The sequence below is a fragment of the Panulirus ornatus genome, chromosome 23 (genome assembly GCF_036320965.1).
Source record: "Panulirus ornatus isolate Po-2019 chromosome 23, ASM3632096v1, whole genome shotgun sequence".
Classification (NCBI taxonomy): domain Eukaryota; kingdom Metazoa; phylum Arthropoda; class Malacostraca; order Decapoda; family Palinuridae; genus Panulirus; species Panulirus ornatus.
Genome location: NC_092246.1, coordinates 23,865,298 through 23,888,028, shown reverse-complemented (window position 1 = coordinate 23,888,028; position 22,731 = coordinate 23,865,298). Strand labels below are relative to the sequence as shown.

The following is a 22,731-nucleotide window of genomic DNA, read 5'->3' as shown; positions in this document are numbered from 1 at the left end:
TGGCAGCGGATGGAACCATGGAAGCGGAAGTGGATCATAGGGTGGGGGAGGGGGCGAAAATTCTGGGAGCCTTGAAGAATGTGTGGAAGTCGAGAACATTATCTCGGAAAGCAAAAATGAGTATGTTTGAAGGAATAGTGGTTCCAACAATGTTGTATGGTTGCGAGGCGTGGGCTATGGATAGAGTTGTGCGCAGGAGGATGGATGTGCTGGAAATGAGATGTTTGAGGACAATGTGTGGTGTGAGGTGGTTTGATCGAGTAAGTAACGTAAGGGTAAGAGAGATGTGTTGAAATAAAAAGAGCGTGGTTGAGAGAGCAGAAGAGGGTGTTTTGAAATGGTTTGGGCACATGGAGAGAATGAGTGAGGAAAGATTGACCAAGATGATATATGTGTCGGAGGTGGAGGGAACGAGGAGAAGTGGGAGACCAAATTGGAGGTGGAAAGATGGGGTGAAAAAGATTTTGTGTGATTGGGGCCTGAACATGCAGGAGGGTGAAAGGAGGGCAAGGAATAGAGTGAATTGGATCGATGTGGTATACCGGGGTTGACGTGCTGTCAGTGGATTGAATCGGGGCATGTGAAGCATCTGGGGTAAACCATGGAAAGCTGTGTAGGTATGTATATTTGCGTGTGTGGACATGTATGTATATACATGTGTATGGGGGTGGGTTGGGCCATTTCTTTCTTCTGTTTCCTTGCGCTACCTCACAAACGCGGGAGACAGCGAAAAAAAAAGAAAAAAAAGAAATAGTTATAAAGTTATAAGGGTGTAGATATCTTTTTCTGATAAAGAGTGCTGAATATCCAAATTCTGCAAAATCAGTAAATCAGCATGAAAGTCATAAATCAAACTCCCTGAGAACACATACTTGTACCAGAGTTAGACAAAAGAATATTTAAGTATCCTCTACAAGTATTTCATCTGCACCACCTTAAACTATACCTCTCTTGGTAATCCACCCTGTCAAAGGCAAACCTAACTTGATGCATCTAACCATTCTAAAGCTTGAACTTTCATCATTATTCCTTGTTTATGGACAGTCAACCTGTATCCTAACCACCAAGTACAGCCCCATCTATAACTTCTGTTAGTAAACTTTGATCTGTTTTGTTTATTTAGTATACTTGATCACCATTTCCTGCATAAGCAAGGTAGCACCAGGAAATAGACAAAGAAAGACCCATCCACTCATATACACACATATGTACATACATGCACATACATATATATAAAAACATATACAGATATACATACACGCAAAATTGTGATCTTTTCCAGTGCGTGTATATACATATATACACATGTATATATTCATACCTGCTCGCCTTCATCCATTCCTGGCACCAACCTGCCCCACAGGAAACAGCATCACCATCCCCTGTGTCATCTGGGTAGCTCCAGGAAACAGACAAAAAAAAGGCCACATGCGCTCACACTCATACTCTAGCTGTCAAGTGTAATGCACCTAAACCACAGCTTCCTATCCACATCCAGGCCATATTGTAGCTGTCATGTGTAATGCACCAAAACCATAGCTTCCTACCCACATCCAGGCCCTACAGACCTTTCCATGGTTTACCCTGGTCATTTCATATGTCCTGGTTTAGTCTGTTGACAGCACGAACCCAGTATACCATATCAGTCCAATTCACTCTATACTTTGCATGCTTTTCACCCTCCTGCATGTTCAAGCCCACATTACTCAAAATCTTTATCACTCCATCCTTCCACCTCCAATTTGGTGCCTCGCTTCTTGTTCCCTCTCCACCTCTAACACACATGTCCTCTTTGTCAACCTTTCCCCTCTCATTTCTTTATATGTCCAAACCATTTCAACACACCCTCTTCTGCTCTCTCAACCACCCTCTTTTTATTACCACACATCTCTCTTTCCCTTTCATTACTTACTCGATCAAACTGCCTCACACCACATATCCCCAAACATTTCATTTCCAATACATCCACCCTCCTCCATACAACTGTGTCTACAGCCCATGCCTCACAGCCATATAATATTGTTGGAACTACTATTCCTTCAAATGTGCTCCTCCTCTAGTCTTCTGCTTCCATGGTTCCATTCCCAGATATCTAAAACACTTCACTTACTCCAATTTTTCTCCAATTAGATGTACATCCCAACTAAATTGTCCCTCAACCCTGCTAAATGTAATAACCTTGCTCTTATTCACATTTACTCTCAACTCTCTCCTTTTACACACTTTTCCAAACTCAGTCACCAACTCTGCAGTTTCTCACTTGAATCAGCCACTAGTGCTGTAATGTTGACAAACAACAATTGACTTACTTCCCTGGCCCTTTCATCCCCAACAGACTGCATACTCGCCCCTCTCTCCAAGACTTGCATTTACCTCCCTAACCACCTACCTCATCCATAAACAAATTATGCAACCATGGTGATATCACACACCCCTGCCATAGACTGACCTTCACTAGGATCCAATCACTCTCCTCTCTTCCTACTCATACACATGCCTTACTTCCGTGGTAAAAACTTTTCACTGCTTCTAGCAGCTTACCTACCACACCATATATTCTTAAGACCTTCCGCACAGCATTTCTATCAACCCTATCATAGGCCTTCTCCAGATTCATTCATCTGTTTTTCTAAGTATTTCTCACATACATTCTTCAAAGTAAACACCTGATCCACACATCCTCTACCACTTCTAAAACCACACTGCTCCTCCTAAGTCTGATTCTCTGTACACGCCTTCACCCTCGCAATCGATAGCCTCCCATACAATATTCCAGGTATACTCAAAAAACTTATGCCTCTGTAGTTTGAACACTCTCCTTTATCCCCTTTGCCTTTGTACAATGGCGCTGTACATACATTCTGCCAATACTCGGGCACTTCACCATTATTCATACTCACATTTGATATCTTTACCAACCATTCAACAGCACTGTCACCCACTCTCTTAATAAATTCAACTGGAGTACCTTCCAAACCTGCTGCCTTGCAGGATTTCATCTTCCATGAGGTTTTCACCATCTCCTCTCTTTTGCCAAACCACTCTCCCTGACTTTCTTGCTTTGCATAACAACCCCAACCAAAACACCCTACATCTGCCACATTATCATAAACACATTCAATAATCCTTCAGAATACTCCATCTTAACTTGTTGTCACTTCATTCTTGCCCCCTTCACCGATGTTCCCATTTGTTTTCTTGTCTTTTGCACAGTATTTACCTACTTCCAAAACATCTTTTTATCCTCCCTAAAGTTTAATGATACTCTCTCACCCCAACTCTCAATTGCCTTCTTTCTCAACTCTTACAATTTTTGCTCACCTTCCTTGTAAGTATTGCCCAAATGCCTCGTCTTTTCTCTTCCACTAACAACTTTACTTCTTCATCCCACCACTCACTGCCCTTTCTAATCTGCCTACTTCCCACCTTTCTCATGCCTCTTGCATCTTTTGCACATGCCATCACTGCTATGCTACATTCATCCCATTCCTCACCCACTCCCCTCACTTCATTTGCTCTCACCTTTTGCCATTCTACACTCAGTCTTTCCTGGTATTTCTTCACACAAGTCTCCTTTCCAAGCTCACTTACCCTCACCACTCTCTTCTCCCCTCCATTCTCTCTTTTTTTGAAAGCCTTTACAGATCTTCACTCTCACTTCCACAAGATAGTAATGAGACATCCCACCAGCTGCCCCTCTCAGCACATTTACATCCAAAAGTCTCTCTTTTCCATGCATATCAATTGATATGAAATCTAATGATGTCCTTTGACCATCTCTCCCTCTCACATACTCTCTTGTGTATATCCCTCTTTTTAAACCAGGTATTCCCAGTCACCAGTCGTTTTTCAGCACAAATCCACAAGTTCTTCACCATTTTCATTCACAACATTGAATACCCCGTGCATACCAGTTATACCCTCAACTGCCACATTACTGACCCTTGCATTCAAATCACCCATCACTCACACCCTGTCTTGTATACCAAAAATGCTGACACACTCACTCAGCTGCTCTCAGAACTCGTGCCTCTCATGATCTTCCTTTCTCATGACCAAGTGCATGAGCGCCAATAATCACCCATTTCTCTCCATCCACTTTCAGTTTTACCCACATCAATCTAGAATTTGCTTCCTTACTTTCTATCACACACTCCCATGATTCCTGCTTCAGGATTAGTGCTACTCCTTCCTTGGCACATGTCCTTTCACCAACCTCTGGCTTTACTCCCAATACGTTTCCAAACCATTTTTCCCCTTTACCCTTGAGCTTCATTTCACTCAGAGCCAGAACATTCAGGTTTCTTTCCTCAAACATGATACTTATTTCTCCTTTCTTCTCATCTTGGTTACCCACACACATTCAGACATCCCAATCTGAGCCTTCGAGGAGGATGAGCACTTCCCATTTGACTCCTCCTGTTTCCTCTTTTAGAAATTGAAGTACAAGAAGGGGAGGGTTTCCAGCCCCCACTCCTACCCCATTTAGCTACCTCCTATAACATGCGGGGAATAGATAAGTAGAATTCTTTCTCTCCTTCCACAGGGATAAATTTTGATATGGAATATAACCCATTCAAAAATGATTCAATTGGAAAATTTTGCATCAGAAATGTAACTCCCTTATAACGTGGGTTTCATTGGTTCAACTTATAATGGATTCTACTTGCTACTGCTTGTCCAGGAACGTAACTTTGTCATAAGTTAAGGGCCACCCGTACATATTCTGTATAGTCTAAGAAAGACTTTCTAGCACATCTAAACTCATGACAAAACCCTGTAATGCTGTGACTAGTAATTGTTAATCAAAATACTCTGTGTTGCAAGATGGCATATGCTGATATATCCTTGAGATGCTGCTCCATTATTTTTATGTCAGTCTTTTTATATGCTAAATATGTAATCATCGTTAAGTCCAGATACTGTATATATCAATTTATCTACTGCTTTCCCCACAGACCGTGGAAGAACATGATCCAATGTTCATCGCACTTCACTGCCAAGAAGTTGGTGGCAAGAATTATGAGGAAAGTATGCAGCATGTAGAACACTTCATCAGGTAGGGGTTGTGTTGGTTCATCCTAAACATTGTATGTGCTTGACCTCTACAGTTATGTACTTGATTACGTGTTTACACATATAAGAAGGATTTTTGTACAGCACCAGTTTGGGTTGGAACAGTGTAGCTTCAGGATTGGTGGAGGATTTGTGGACCTGGTGTTTCCACTGAAGAATTTGTGTGAGAAGTACTTAAAGAAAGAGAATTTGCTTAGCACTTATAAATCTGGAGAAAGTGTATGATGGGGTTGATAGGGATGCTTTTTGGAAAGTGCAAGGAACATAAGGTATGGGAGGAAAGCTACTAGAAACAGTGAATTTTCATCCAGAGAGTAAGTCATGTTAGTGAATAGGAAGCAAAGGGGATGATTGGTTCCAAGTGAAGGTGGTTCTGCATTAAAGATAGGTGATGTTGCCATGGCTTTTAATGTGTTTATAGATGGGATGTTGAGGGAAGTAAATGCCTGGGTCTTGAAATGGGGTCATGTTTTTGTAGTCTTCCTGGAGTGTGGGTGCCTGGGAGGTGAATCATTTGCCATTTGCTGATGTCATGGCCCATATGACAGCATGGAATAAGAAATTGCAGAGCTGGTGTATGAGTTTAGAAGTGTTTGGAAGGAGGAAGTTAAGAGTTAATGTGAAAGAAAATAAGGTTATTAAGTTTAGCAGGAAATAGAGATGTTGGTTTGAGTTTGAATGGAGAAAACTTGAAGGGAGCAGGGTGTTTTAGATACTTGGGATTAAACACAACAGCAGATAGAACTATGGGAGCAGAAGTGAGCCAATGGGTTGGGGATAGGCCAAAGGACCAGGATGCAGTGAGAGAGTGGTAAGAGAGATCACAGTCTGAGAGCAAAAATGGATATGTTTGATAGCATAGGAGTCCCAACAGTGCATTGTGGAACTGTGTCTTAGGCTTAAATACAGAAAAGGGGTATATGTGTCGGAAATGATTTGTTTGATATATGGTGTGAGAAGGGTTGATCAGGTAAGAAATGATAAGAGTAAGAGAGAGAGGCTTGATAGTCAGTGGTGTACATTTGTGTTAGCTGAAGAAGGTGTGCTGAAATAATTTGGACTTAAGAAAAGGGTAAGTAAGGAGAGGCTGACTAAGAGGATATATTGCATGTGTCAGAAGAGGAAGGAACAAGGTGGAGAGGAAGACCAAGGATAAGATGGACACGTGAAGTAAAAGGTGCTTCGAGTTATCGAGGCCTGAACATGCAGGAGAGTGTGAGGTATGTATGTTGTAGAGAGACTTGAAACGATACGGTATACATGAGGTGACCTGTTGTCATTAGGCTTACTCAAAGCTTATGAAGTGGTCAGGAGAAACCTCTGAAAGGTTTATGGGTCTTACTTAGCTGGGGATAGTGAGCTCTGGTTTCAGTACACTACATGTAACATAGGGAGTGAATGGGAACGAGTGAGGCTGGTCTTTATCTTCTGTTACTATCTCAATGACACAGTTAATGGTGGACAAGTATGGAAAAATATGTATTTAGAAGGACAGATAAATAGGTGTCACCAAACTCTGCCTGCTTGAGGTTATGCAGCAATTGAAAAGTTACCTTAGGTGGACCTCTATCATGGGAGATACAGGCACATCAAAGAACTCCATACTCTAAAGAAGTTTACATTCACCCGCAACTAGAAATAGAAGTCTTGGGCTGCAGAAGCCTTTGGAAAGATTCTCTCTCTCTCTCTCTCTCTCTCTCTCTCTCTCTCTCTCTCTCTCTCTCTCTCTCTCTCTCTCTCTCTCTCTCTCTCTCTCTCTCTCTCTCTCTCTCTCTCTCTCTCTCTCTCTCTCTCTCTCTCTCTCTCTCTCTCTCTCTCTCTCTCTCTCTCTCTCTCTCTCTCTCTCTCTCTCTCTCTCTCTCTCTCTCTCTCTCTCTCTCTCTCTCTCTCTCTCTCTCTCTCTCTCTCTCTCTCTCTCTCTCTCTCTCTCTCTCTCTCTCTCTCTCTCTCTCTCTCTCTCTCTCTCTCTCTCTCTCTCTCTCTCTCTCTCTCTCTCTCTCTCTCTCTCTCTCTCTCTCTCTCTCTCTCTCTCTCTCTCTCTCTCTCTCTCTCTCTCTCTCTCTCTCTCTCTCTCTCTCTCTCTCTCTCTCTCTCTCTCTCTCTCTCTCTCTCTCTCTCTCTCTCTCTCTCTCTCTCTCTCTCTCTCTCTCTCTCTCTCTCTCTCTCTCTCTCTCTCTCTCTCTCTCTCTCTCTCTCTCTCTCTCTCTCTCTCTCTCTCTCTCTCTCTCTCAGAAAGAGCTTCTGGGGTCAATATGAATTAAAGAATAGATAAATGGTTATAGATATACTGTATCACCACAGAAATCTGACACCCTCTTAACCCCAGACATGTATATAATTCCATCCTGTGCCTTCCCAAAGAATAGATAAATGGTTATAGATATTCAGTATTACCACAGAAATCTGACAACCTCTTAACCCCTGACAGATGTAAATCCATCCTGTGCCTTCCCATCACCTTGAATGGTCTGTCACTCCTAATCAACAAAACACTGTCAGTGCTGGGCATCACCCAATCACTGGGAAATCAATAGTAAAGAAAAGAGTGTGATTGGGAGAGTTGAAGAACATGTTCTATAATGGTCTGGACGTATGGAAAGAATGAGTGAGGAGAGGTTGAAAAAAAGCATATATGTTTCACAGGTAGAGGAAATAAGAGGAAAGACCAAATTGGAGATGGAAGGATGGATTGAAAAAGATTTTGAGTGATCAGGATAGAGTGAAGTAGAACTATGTGTTTTACAGGTGTCATCATGCTGTCAGTGGACTAAACAGGCCATGTGAACTGGCCAGGGTAAACCAGGAAAAGGTCTGTGGGGCCTGGTTGTGGATAGGGAGCTGTGGTTTCTGTGCATTGCATGTGATATCTAGAGGGTAGATATGAGCAAATGTGGCCTTACTTCATCTGTCCTTGGAGCTACCCAGCTAATGTTGGAAAAGGCAATCAGTTAGGAAAAATATAATATATATGTGTGTCTTTACAGTGTGTTTGTATGCACAAATAAATATTTGAATAATATTGTGACATAATATACACAGGCTTTGTGAAATCATCTGGTAAATGTGGTTGTGGTTTCACAGAAAAGATGAGAAAGACGAGAGTAGTTGGTATATTTGGAAGATGGATATACATCTTCTTGACCAACATCACATGTTCTAGATCATGCTATTGTGAGTGCCTCCAAAGTGAAAAGCTCAGTCCTCCAAGGAACTATACATGCACTCTTTCTGTTTCTCATTCTTATATCTGACATTGAATCACAGACATGAATCCAGATATATAACATCCTTTGCAGAAGTTCATAGAAGGAGCTTGAAAATCTCATCAGTTGGAGACACTGAGAAACTACAAACTGATAGAAACAACATCATACTCTGTGCAACTGACAACAGAAACAACATTCTTTTCTGTGAAAATAAGCTTCAACTTCTCCAGTGTGGTGAAAACGAAGGAATTAAAGACAAGCCAGAGTACCACCTGGGCACAGACACCATCATATCATAGCTGAACATTGTGAATCACCTCAAAATCATAATGTCTTATGACCTCACATTCATTGAGCATAACAAGGCAAGAGTTGCCTTTTAGAAATACATAGTTGGATGGATCTTGTAGATTTTCAAGAGAGGAGAGGAAAACCAGAGATGATGCTCTCCAGGCTACTAGTGCTCTCATGAATTGATTAGTGTGCTGACTTCACCTTACAAAACAAATGAAGTTTTAGTGCTAGACAGCCTTCATAGGTCCCCTTCGGCTTGTATTGATATGGTTAACGAGCTGAACTATTGAGATTGACTGAAATCACTGAGGTTATACTCTCTGGAGTGCAGATCTTAGAAGGTATGGACCCAAACTTACACTTGGAATTGATTTCCTTTGGGCACAACAGGCATGAAGAACTGAAATATTTCATGTAAAATCAGAATATGCAATAAATAACAAAATATAAAAAAAGATGATTGGGAATACCTGGTTTAAAAAGCGAGATATACATAAGTATACTTATGTAAGTAGGAGAGATGGCCAGAGAGCATTATTGGATTACGTGTTAATTGACAGGCATGCGAAAGAGAGACTTTTGGATGTTAATGTGCTGAGAGGTGCAACTGGAGGGATGTCTGATCATTATCTTGTGGAGGCAAAGGTGAAGATTTGTATGGGTTTTCAGAAAAGAAGAGTGAATGTTGGGGTGAAGAGGGTGGTGAGAGTAAGTGAGCTTGGGAAGGAGACCTGTGTGAGGAAGTACCAGGAGAGACTGAGTACAGAATGGAAAAAGGTGAGAACAATGGAAGTAAGGGGAGTGGGGGAGGAATGGGATGTATTTAGGGAATCAGTGATGGATTGCGCAAAAGATGCTTGTGGCATGAGAAGAGTGGGAGGTGGGTTGATTAGAAAGGGTAGTGAGTGGTGGGATGAAGAAGTAAGAGTATTAGTGAAAGAGAAGAGAGAGGCATTTGGACGATTTTTGCAGGGAAAAAATGCAATTGAGTGGGAGATGTATAAAAGAAAGAGACAGGAGGTCAAGAGAAATGTGCAAGAGGTGAAAAAAAGGGCAAATGAGAGTTGGGGTGAGAGAGTATCATTAAATTTTAGGGAGAATAAAAAGATGTTGTGGAAGGAGGTAAATAAAGTGCGTAAGACAAGGGAGCAAATGGGAACTTCAGTGAAGGGCGCAAATGGGGAGGTGATAACAAGTAGTGGTGATGTGAGAAGGAGATGGAGTGAGTATTTTGAAGGTTTGTTGAATGTGTTTGATGATAGAGTGGCAGATATAGGATGTTTTGGTCGAGGTGGTGTGCAAAGTGAGAGGGTTAGGGAAAATGATTTGGTAAACAGAGAAGAGGTAGTGAAAGCTTTGCGGAAGATGAAAGCCGGCAAGGCAGCAGGTTTGGATGGTATTGCAGTGGAATTTATTAAAAAAGGGGGTGACTGTATTGTTGACTGGTTGGTAAGGTTATTTAATGTATGTATGACTCATGGTGAGGTGCCTGAGGATTGGCGGAATGCATGCATAGTGCCATTGTACAAAGGCAAAGGGGATAAGAGTGAGTGCTCAAATTACAGAGGTATAAGTTTGTTGAGTATTCCTGGTAAATTATATGGGAGGGTATTGATTGAGAGGGTGAAGGCATGTACAGAGCATCAGATTGGGGAAGAGCAGTGTGGTTTCAGAAGTGGTAGAGGATGTGTGGATCAGGTGTTTGCTTTGAAGAATGTATGTGAGAAATACTTAGAAAAGCAAATGGATTTGTATGTAGCATTTATGGATCTGGAGAAGGCATATGATAGAGTTGATAGAGATGCTCTGTGGAAGGTATTAAGAATATATGGTGTGGGAGGAAAGTTGTTAGAAGCAGTGAAAAGTTTTTATCGAGGATGTAAGGCATGTGTACGTGTAGGAAGAGAGGAAAGTGATTGGTTCTCAGTGAATGTAGGTTTGCGGCAGATGTGTGTGATGTCTCCATGGTTGTTTAATTTGTTTATGGATGGGGTTGTTAGGGAGGTAAATGCAAGAGTTTTGGAAAGAGGGGCAAGTATGAAGTCTGTTGGGGATGAGAGAGCTTGGGAAGTGAGTCAGTTGTTGTTCGCTGATGATACAGCGCTGGTGGCTGATTCATGTGAGAAACTGCAGAAGCTGGTGACTGAGTTTGGTAAAGTGTGTGGAAGAAGAAAGTTAAGAGTAAATGTGAATAAGAGCAAGGCTATTAGGTACAGTAGGGTTGAGGGTCAAGTCAATTGGGAGGTGAGTTTGAATGGAGAAAAACTGGAGGAAGTGAAGTGTTTTAGATATCTGGGAGTGGATCTGGCAGCGGATGGAACCATGGAAGCGGAAGTGGATCATAGGGTGGGGGAGGGGGCGAAAATTCTGGGGGCCTTGAAGAATGTGTGGAAGTCGAGAACATTATCTCGGAAAGCAAAAATGGGTATGTTTGAAGGAATAGTGGTTCCCACAATGTTATATGGTTGCGAGGCGTGGGCTATGGATAGAGTAGTGCGCAGGAGGATGGATGTGCTGGAAATGAGATGTTTGAGGACAATGTGTGGTGTGAGGTGGTTTGATCGAGTGAGTAACGTAAGGGTAAGAGAGATGTGTGGAAATAAAAAGAGCGTGGTTGAGAGAGCAGAAGAGGGTGTTTTGAAGTGGTTTGGGCACATGGAGAGAATGAGTGAGGAAAGATTGACCAAGAGGATATATGTGTCGGAGGTGGAGGGAACGAGGAGAAGAGGGAGACCAAATTGGAGGTGGAAAGATGGAGTGAAAAAGATTTTGTGTGATCGGGGCCTGAACATGCAGGAGGGTGAAAGGAGGGCAAGGAATAGAGTGAATTGGAGTGATGTGGTATACCGGGGTTGACGTGCTGTCAGTGGATTGAATCAAGGCATGTGAAGCGTCTGGGGTAAACCATGGAAAGCTGTGTAGGTGTGTATATTTGCGTGTGTGGACGTATGTATATACATGTGTATGGGGGTGGGTTGGGCCATTTCTTTCGTCTGTTTCCTTGCGCTACCTCGCAAACGCGGGAGACAGCGACAAAGTATAATAATAATAAAAAAAAAAAAAGAAAATTATTATTTATTATTATACTTTTCTCACTGTCTCCCGCATTAGCGAGGTAGCACAAGGAAACAGATGAAAGAATGGCCCAACCCACCCACCCATATACACATGTATATGCATACATACCCACATTTGCACATATACATACCTATACATACATATATGTACACAGACATATACATATATATACATATGTACATATTCATACATGCTGCCTTCATCCATTCTCGCCACCACCCTGCCACACATGAAATGACACCCCCCTCACCCTGCATGTGTGCAAGGTAGCACTAGGGAAAAACAACAAGGGCCACATTCGTTCTCACTCAGTCTCTAGCAGTCATGTGTAATGTACCGAAACCACAGCTCCTCTTCCACATCTAGGCCCCACAAAATTTTCCATGGTTTACCCTAGACACTTCACATGCCCTGGTTCAATCCATTGACAGCACGTCCACCCCAGTCGACATGCACGCCTCTCACCCTGCTATATGTTCAGGCCCCAATCGCTCAAAATCTTTATCACTCCATCACTCCACCTCCAATTTGGTCTCCTGATTCTCCTTGTTCCCTCCACCTCTGAAACATCCTCTTTGTCAGCCTTATGTCACTCACTTTCTTCATATGTCCAAACCATATCAACACACCCTCTTCTGCTATCTCAACCACACTTTTTATTTCTTCACATCTCTCTTATCCATTCATTACTTAATCAAACCACCTCACACCACATATTGCCTGAAACATTTCATTTCCAACACATCCATCCTCCTCTGTACAACCCTATCTAAAGCCCATGCATCTCTACCACATAATATTGTTGGAACTACTATTTCTTCATACATACCCATTTTTGCTCTCCATGATAACATTCTCTCTTTCCACACATTCTTTATCACTCCCAGAACCTTCATCCCCTCCCCTTGTGACTCACTTCCGCATCCATGGTTCCACTCGCTGCCAAGTCCACTCCCAGATATCTAAAACACTTCACTTTGTCTAATTTTTTTCCATTTAATCTTACATCCTAACTAACGTGTACCTCAACCCCACTGAACCTAATAACCTTGCTCTTATTCACATTTACTCTCAACTTTCTCCTTTCACTCACCTTTCCAAACTATCACCAACTTAGCAGTTTCTTACCCGAATCAGCCACCAGTGCTATATCATCAGCGAACAACAACTGACCTGTTTCCCAGGCACTCTCATCCCCAACAGACTGCATACTTGCCCCTCTCTCCAAAACTCTTGCATTTACCTCCCTAACCACCCCATCCATTAACAAATTAAACAGCCATGGGGACATCACACTCCTCTGCTGTAGACCAAAATTCACTGGGAACCAATCAGCTTTTGATAGATTAAGTCTTTGTTTATATACCAGTGAAAAGTTGTAAATAATGCATGGATTTACTTATAAACCAGGGAAAAGTTGTAAATGTGCATATATTAGGGACTAGTTGCATTGCATGTATTCCATTTTATTTTATTGTATTTTTGTGAATGTGCAGCATGACTTGGGTTCTATTTGTAGAGGTCACTGAATGCAGTAAGATGCATATGTAGTAGAATGTATAACTTGATACTGATGTGTATTTTCATCTTTCAGATCTTTAATGAATAGAGGGACAATGCTACCTTATGACAGGATCAGAGTTTATTTAGATGAAGAATATGAGTCAGCTGAAAAATTCACAGTAAGTAATTTTTTAGGTGAATGTAGCATTTTTAGTGATTTTGGGTGATTTTATACCATATATGATTTATTCATATTTTTGATGCATGTCTTAATTGGAAGGGATTCTGTGTCAGTTGAGGACTGTTATTTTATACTGACTTTAGTAGATCAATAAAAATCTTTATAGCATATAGACTTTAATAAAACCCTATTTTCTTCTTTCACTTCTTTCATACTTGATTGTTTCCCACATTAGCAAGGTTGCACCAGGATCAGGGGAAAGAGGCCACATCCGCTCTCATCCATTCTTTAGCTGTCATGCGTATGGCACTTAAACCAAAGCTTCCTATCCACAACTAGGCCCCACAGACCTTTCCATGGTTTACCCTAAATGCTTCACATGCCCTGGTTCAGCTTATTGACAGCACATCAAACCCTTCATACCATATCATTCTGGTTTGCTCTATCCCTGCACACCTTTTACCCTCAAGCACATTCAGGCCCCAATTGCTCAAAATCTTTTTCACTCCATTCTTGCATCTCCTCTTCTGTTACTTTATCCTCTTTGTCAGCTTTTCTTCATTCATACTCTCTGTATGTCCAGACCATTTCAGTACATTTTCATATGCCTTCCTGCATTTTTTTTTTTATCTTGCTTGACAACACTTTTACCTCTTTATTCTTCCTTACACCATACCCCTACTTCTCCCTGATCCACATCCCCACCACAAGAACCATGAAGTGGTTAGAATCTCCAAAAAATCCTCTCTTGACTCTAGCACCTAACATGGACTTTCTTTTTCTTAATCTTTCATCCACTTCTGCATAGTCGATCAAAGCCTTTAGCTCTTCTCTTCCATCATTTCTCATCCATGTTTACCTTTGGATCATCTTGTACTGAAAAAAAGGTGCTTGCAAGGAATAAACACCTTTCAGCATAGACATCCACAAGATTACTTTTATTCTCATTAACTCTGGGCACTCCCCATTTACCAACTATCTCACCAATTTCATCACATCCCTCTTGCACATTCATGCCACCCATTACAACTACATTTCTCTCATTCTCAAGCTGTCTCTCAACTTTGTTTAACCTGATAACCTTGCTTTTATTTGCATTTACTCTCAACTTCCTTGCTTCACACACCCTTCTAAACTCAGTCACCAACTTCTGCAGTATCACACTCAAATCAGCCACCTGTGCTATACCACTAGCAAACACCTGCATCTCTTTCCAGGCCCTCTCGTCCCCTACAGACTGTATTTCCCAGATATAGGTAAAGGTTATCAGCCTAAGATGATATAAACCAAATTGTTTTATTTCAGTGACTAGATGGGTGCATTGATAATGCATGTGCTCTTCGACTCAGTCTCTCACTGATACTTTTCATAACTCGAAAGTGTATTATGCACATGTTTTGTAATCCTGTTTTGGATAATGTCTGTTGCCACTTAGTACAGGTTGAAGTAAGTCATAGGTGGTATAGGGGGAATAAGGTATGCTACAGGCCAGCATGTTAAATGTTACCCACTTTATTGCTGCCATTAATAGTGTTGTAGACATTATTTCAAGGGATGTTAGATCATCCCTTTTTATTGATCACTTGGCTGTATATATCATCTGATGTTTCTGAAAGATGTTTGCAAGTTGATGTTGTTAAGGCTACTGATTGGGCAGATAACTCTGGTTTTAATTCCTATAAACAAAAATAAATTACAATAGATAAACATTTTATAAGATCAGCTAAAAGATCAACAATTCAGTATATGCTACTGAAAGCATTTTCATTCCATACAAGGAGGCAAAATTTCAAGACAGGATTTTTTCAGAAGATTGTCTTGGGCCCTTCACATTAGCATGTATTAAAGTGACAAAGGTACTAAGTATTTTGAGAATAGTGTCTACTCTTGGGGAGCTGATAGGAAAAGAATGCTGAGTTATATAGTTCTAGAAACTAGAATATGCACAGGTGTATTCAGATCCTGTTAGATTTAAGGTGTATTCTTATTCTGGCAAGCTCCTTCAAAATTTAGGAAGCAAGGAACTCAACTTAGAATACCTCCAAAAGCTTAGATGTACACCATCTGACCCTACATAAAAGTATGTTGGTGCTTCTGAGAGGACTGAGGTCTTTGATCAACATCCAAAGTTCTCTACACATTTTAAAAGTATGATCAACATCCAAAGTTCTCTACACATTTTAAAGTAAAAATAGAAAATGTCATCAATGAGAGCTGTTTGGAAATAGATTCTGTTCAAGTAGGTTTTGCTTGGCTTCTTCCCTGGAAGGTTTCTGAGAAAGAACTTTGCAGAGATGGGATGAAAACAACCAAAAGTGAAATTCATGATGACAGAACAGAAAGTAATATACTACAGCATAATACTAGAGCATACAAACAGAATAAGATGATTAATGTTGGCAAAAATGTGATGAAGGTTTAGGATGTGATGTAGTTACTGAAAATGGGTCTTCCATATTTACTACAGAATTATGTAGTGTTCAGAATGCATATGGATTAGTTGAACAATCCCAACCCCCACCCAAAAAAAGGTCATAACATGTGCTGGTGGGTTTCTCTGAGAGATAGAATCAGCAGTAAATAGGAAAGTATTAGAATCAGCAGTAAATAGGAAAGTATTACAACTCTGAGCAGAATCATTAGTAACAGAAAACTTGCCTATTACTCTATCCTTATGTAAGACTTAAATAGGTACATTGCAGTTGAGAGACATCCATTATTAACAGATTGCTCTGCAACATAGGTAATGATTTCAAGGCAAAGGGAAGGCTTGCTTAAGGTAATGTGTAGCATATCTTACACTATAGTTCCAGTTTTTCTCACTTCTTTTATGATACACATGCCCAAGAAATTGTCTGTTAATCATGTTGTGTTAATTATAGTTAAGATGCAAGAAAAGATAAAGAGAAGAAAATACAGTCATTGTGTATTATGGTTCATACCGCTGAAAAGACATCTTTTATGCTAAAACAGCAGTTTCCAGCATGTAACAGATATTAACAGGATCATGAAGAAAGGAAAACAAATAAAAAAGGTTCCTGTCTGAGTGACTCTGAAAGAGCAAACAAGTAAGACAGGGGAAAATAAGTTTTGGATAGTGTAAACATGATATTGCGATTTCACTGAAATTTGTGGTTATTTCAGATCACTTATCCAAGGAAGGGGCTCCAGATTTTAATTTGATTATAAGTGTCCAGAAGTTTGATCGTTGATTGCTATCTTGACATGAATAGACTCCATGGTGAAATGATGTGTTTTTTCTTTTTACAGATTTTTTTAGTGTAAATAAAAAAAAGATTAAGATTCATGGATATTGTACTTTGTTGCAGGCCCTAGGAAATCTTTATTTTATTCATCAGCGTGTTCAAGATCTACAGATATGGGATTTTGAGGGTAAGTTGATGTTTTTGCTTTATCTTTCCTGTTGAGTATGAGTATTAACAATTTTTCAGATGTAGAGTAAATGTCAATAGTAGTGCATATGTACACATATTTCTCAATTAATCAGCTTCACTGTCATTAGTATCATTTTGATCCCTTTGCCATGAAGATCAGATGACTCTTTTCCTGTTTTTGTTTCATTGGTGGTTTTGAATTGATGCCTAATCCTAAATTTCATGTATGGGTACAGATTTGCTTTTTTCCTTCATTGAAGATGTTGGAGAATGTCAATATTATTATGGCTTGTTTTCACAGTTTTTTGACTGTGGTTGCTAAAGACTAATGTACTTGTTTTGAACATCAGCTGGCCTCATAAGTATCTAGTGGTCGAAGAGGGTGAATCCTCATGGTTAGTAACTCCCTACATTGGGGATGAAATAGTGTTTAATCTTCCCACAGAGTATGTGTTCTCTCAGATGCTCAAGGGGCTCTGCGTACTGTAGAGAGATGGTTTTTCATGCTTCTGAAATTATTATTTTTCTTTTATTCCTCCTATATTTGTATTATCTGAGCACTGAGTAGTAGTTCTTTTTGTATAGACTAGTGGTTCTTGTAGAATATTCTCCTCATGTAGTAGCGACAGAACACTACACACACTTAAAATTGGTCCCCTCCCATGCTCACCCTTACTGAATATCCTCTTTTTTTTTTTTTCTCATCTCTTAACTTTTATGTGTTGTATGATTGTTTCATATCTCATTTCCTCCATTCTGTCACTCACTTTTTAAGATTGTTTCAGTTTTTCATCATTTCTCTACCAGTCCTTTTTCCTTTTCTCTTTTTCTTACATTCCATTGTCTTTTCATTTTAATGCTTTTTATTCCCTTCTGTGGTTTTTTTATTTTCCAGTTGTGCTTCATATTTTTTGAGGCACAGAATTCATAATGATATCCTTGTTCATTATCCTTGGGGATGGGAGAAAGCATACTTCCCATGTATTCTCCGCTTGTTGTAGAAGGTGACTAAAGGAGGCGGGAGTGGTAGGCTAGAAACTCTCCCCTCCTTGTATTTTAACTTTCTAAAAGGGGGAACAGAAGAAGGAGTCATGTGGGGAGTGCTCATCCTCCTTGAAAGCTCAGATTAGGGGTGTCTCAATGTGTGTGGATGTAACCATGATGAGAAAAAAGGAGAGATTGGTAGTATGTTTGAGGAAAGGAACCTGGATATTTTGGCTCTGAGTGAAACTAAGCTCAAGGGTAAAGGGGAAGAGTGGTTTGGGAGTGTTTTGGAAGTAAAGTCAGGGGTTGGTGAAAGGACAAGAGCAAAGGAAGGAGTAGCACTACTCCTGAAGCAGGAGTCGTGGGAGTATGTGATAGAGTGTAAGAAAGTAAACTCTAGATTGATACGGGTAAAACTGAATGTGAATGGAGAGATTTGTGATTATTGGTGCCGATGCACCTGATCATGAAAGGAAAGATCATGAGAGGCAAGTGTTTTGGGAGCAGCTGAGTGAGTGTGTTAGCAGCTTTGATGCACAAGACTGGGTTATAGTGATTGGTGATTTAAGTGCAAAGGTGAGTAATGTGGCAGTTGAGGGTATAATTGGTGCACATGGGGTGTAGTGTTGTAATTGGAAATGGTGAAGAGCTTGTAGATTTGTGTGCTGAAAAAGGACTGGTGATTGGAAATACCTGGTTTAAAAAGAGAGATATACATAAGTATACATATGTAAGTAAGAGAGATGGCCAGAGAGCATTATTGGAATATGTGTTAATTGATAAGCGTGTGAAAGAGAGACTTTTGAATGTTAATGTGCTGAGAGGCAGCTGGAGGGATGTCTGATCATTATCTTGTGGAGGTGAAGGTGAAGATTTGTAGAGGTTTTCAGAAAAGAAGAGAGAATGTTGGGGTGAAAAGAGTGGTGAGAGTAAGTGAGCTTGGAATGGAGACTTGGGTGAGGAAGTACCTGGAGAGGTTGAGTGCAGAATGGAAAAAGGTGAGAGCAAATGACATAATGGGAATGGGGAAGAATGGAATATATTTAGGGAAGCAATGATGTCTCGCACAAAAGATGCTTGTGGCATGAGAAAGATGGGAGGTGGACTGATTAGAAAGGGTAGTGAGTGGTGGGATGAAGAAGTAAAATTGTTAGTGAAAGAGAAGGGAGAGGTGTTTGGACGATTTTTGCAGGGAAGTAGTGCAAATGACTGGGAGATGTATAAAGGAAAGCAGGAGAGGGTCAAGAGAAAGGTGCAAGAGGTGAAAAAGAGGGCAAATGAGAATTGGGATGAGAGAATACCATTAAATTTTAGGGAGAATGAAAAGATGTTTGGATGTTCCTTGCATGGATTTCACCCTCCTGCTTATTCGGGCCCCAATAACTCAAAATCTTTTTCTTTCCACCCTTCCATCTCCAGTTTGGTCTCTTGTATGCTCCACTGTTGACACATATTCTCTTTTTCAACCTTTCCATATACCCAAACCATTTCAGCACATCCTCTTCAGTTCTCTCACCCACACTCTTGTTTTCAATAACACCTCTCTCATACTCTTTTTTTACTTACATTGATCAACCCCCTGCCCTCTCACACCACATATTGTCCCCAAACATTTCATTTCCAACACATCCATCCTCCTCCTCACATTCTCATCCATAGCCTATGCCTCAAATTCATACAACAATATTGGGACTTGTGTTTCTTCAAACATACCCATTTTTACCCTCCCATGTAACGACTTCCCTTTCCATACATTCTTCAATGCTCCTAGAACCTTTGCCTCCCTCATGAACCTTATAACTCATGTTTGCTTCCTTGGTTTCATTGGCTGCTATGTCTACTCTCGGGTATCTTAAACACTTTAGTTCCTCCAGATTTTCTTCATTCAGACTCATAACCCAGTTAATCTTTTACTCTGCCCTGCTAAATCTAATAACCATGCTTTTTTCACATTTATACCAATTTTCCTCCTTTCACAAGCTTTCTCAAACTCAGACTCCACCTTTTGCAGTGCTGTCATCAACAAACATTTGACTCACTTCCCAATCTCCCTCATCCCCTGCAGACTGCATACTTGCACCTCCCTCCAAAACTCTTGCATTTGCCTCCCTCACCACCCCATCCTAAACAAATTAAGCAGCCATGATGACATCACACACCCCTTCCAGAGACCCACCTTCACCTGGAACCACTCACTCTCCTCTCTGTTCACACACACACCTTGCATTCTTGATAAAATCTTCTCATTGCTTCTGGTAACCTTCCTACACCATTTATTGTAAGACCATGCTCAAAGAACGTCTGTTAACCCTATCATATGTCTTCCTCTGATCCATAAGTGCCACATGCAAAGCCTTCTATTTCTCTGAGTATTTCTTATTTTCTAAAGCAAAAACCTGACTCACACATCCTCTACCACTCCATAAACCACAGTGTTCCTCCCCAGTCTGATGCTAAGTACCTACCTTCACCCTCTCAGTAGAAAGTACCTGTTCATTAATCCCTTGATATTTTTGGACGTATTTTTCCAACATAAAATACAATGTGCTGTTGTGTGCAGTACTTGATGTTATTAAAGATTATTATCATATAGGAAAATAAAGTGCTTTTGTAGGCAGGACTTGATCCATTTCATATCACCGTGACACACAAGTTTACATTAATACTGGTAGTATTTTTGTGTCACAGGCAAAACTAATAGAGCATTGAACTCTCTCATTTTGGGAGGGTCAGGCGACCAGTTTTAATGAGGAAATCGTAAGCACTTAGCTGAAAACTCAACAGGTGGAGAATAAGTGTGTAAGGAGATGACTCAACAGGTGGAGGAAAACTCTGTAAGGAGATTCCATGTTTGTTTATATTGAATCTAGATGCATGGACAGATGAATTATGAGAACACTACAGCATTTGCTTTCATACTAAAGTTGAAAACTTGAGCATTTGCAAGAGAAAGTGCCTGTGTATTAAAGTTTATTTTTCTGGATATATTTTCTCTCATGAAACTAAATATGCTGCTCCCTGTGTTACTTGATTATGTGAAAGATTATTGTCAAATGCCAAAATAAAGCAGTTCATCGAGAGGACTTCATCCATTCTTATTTTACATTAGCACATTCAGTTGTCCATTAACATGTATTTTTTGCATTTCATTGGCGAAAGTAATAGACATTAGGCTCTTACTGATTTTGGTAAGGTCAGAATTCCATTTTCAAGGAGAAAGTCCATTAAATTGTAGCTAAAAACTCTGCATGTGGAGAAGAATTGTGTTGGCAGATACCATGTTTATCTTGAACCCAGATGTGTGGACAGACAGTAGCATTTGCAATTGTAAGTTAAAAACTTGAACATTTTTATATGTATCTACAATAGAGAGTGCATGTGTATTCATTTCTTATGTTTATGGACATATTTTCTCTCATACAGAACAGTGTAGGCATCTCTCAATTTATGCAATGATTTCATCCTTTAGAATGGTCAAGTTTGTCAAAGGGATATAATTAGACAATCTAAAAAGTGGAGATTTGTTGGTTTCAGTATTGATAAGACAAGATGGCGAATATGTATGAAAAAAAATTAAAATCTACAGTATACATGTACCAGGAATTGTAGAATACTAAAATAGACATGCTGTTTTATGAATTCTGGTAAATAGAAGGAGCAAATGATAAACTTAATTCCAAAACTTACATTATCTTCTGTTCCTGAATTGCCTGCTGCTGCTGATGGAGGAGGAGGAGTTACTTGGGAAGGAGTTCATCTGGGTCAGATGACATAGTTGATGAAGGTGATGGTGATGATTGAGTGGGTTCAGCTATTACATCACTAAATTTTGAAAGCTGGCCCCCCTTACAAGTGTCCTTTTTCTTCAAAAAGAAATCTGATGTTGTCAATTTAGCCTTCATCGTCTTCTCATGGTGGATTTCTAGAATTGTAGCACCTGATGTCAACCAGGACATTTTAGGCCACCTTTGAACTGCATACTGTGTTTCGGTCATCATCTATGAATATAGCAAGAGAAAGGTTAGTGTAGTGAAATGCCTCTGCTAACCTCTTGTCAGTGGGAGGAAGCACTTATTTGACCTCCCTCTCTACTGCTACCACCTCCTCCTGGCATTCCTTCTCCAATTGAAAATCTTCATTCACGAGCTCTTTCTTGTGCAATTCTGGCTTTTCCTTCACATTACCCACTTCACTCTCATAAAAGCCGACTTCTTTTCACCATTTCCACAATGTGTGCATGTGCTCTTGATACCTCGGTGTCGACATCAAAACCCCAGAATCCCTGTACAAACTAATGGTAAAGTTTCCACCGCACTCCATTTATAAAAACTGGTGATTTCCTTTCCAGCCTCACTGATGATCATGATGGGGTCCCTAAAAATGAAGGACTTCCAGACTTCCTTCACTGTCATCCAGTCATTTTCTGTATTCTTACAAATGTTCTCTGTAAATAGTAGGCTTTGGAAGTAGATATCACCTTCTGGTCCATTAGCTGGATTAGAGAGTTCATGCTGGGGAGAAGAAAGACCACTTTGATGTTCTCACTAAGGTCCTGTATTGAAGGTGGATGGCTAGAGTCATTATTGGTCAGAAGGAGAGTCTTAAAACTTATATTCTCCTTTACACAGTACTTTGCAGCAAAGCAATCACAGAAGACTGTGCCTGTTATCCATCCCTTCGGATTAGCGTAATGATAGACAGGCTAAGATTGCTTCATGAATCCTCTAAGAACCCTGTGATCTTCTGAATGGTTGACCATTAATGGTATAAGTTTGCAGTGACCTTTAATATTAGCCACCACGAGCAACATGGTACAATCCTTGGCAGCTTTGAATCTTGGTGTAGTCTTCTCTTCATGGGAAATGTACATTCTTGGAGGAATTCTCTTCCAAAGTAGTCCAGTGTTATCCTTGTTAAAAATCTGTTTAGGAGAATAACTTTCTTCCTCAGTAATGGTCTTGTGAGTTCCCAAGAAATTTCCTGCAGAAATGACATAGCAGAAGCAGGCTCACTA

General features: G+C 40.4%; 1 protein-coding gene across 1 annotated transcript in view; it reads left to right on the top strand.

Moving 5' to 3' along the window:
- Positions 1 to 22,731, top strand: part of 5PtaseI (inositol polyphosphate-5-phosphatase A) — a 114,450-nt gene that overhangs the window by 19,409 nt on the left and 72,310 nt on the right. Inside the window, 3 exon segments of the mRNA XM_071676877.1 lie at positions 4,959 to 5,059; positions 13,249 to 13,336; positions 16,668 to 16,731. Coding sequence (XP_071532978.1) covers positions 4,959 to 5,059; positions 13,249 to 13,336; positions 16,668 to 16,731 — 253 coding nt within the window.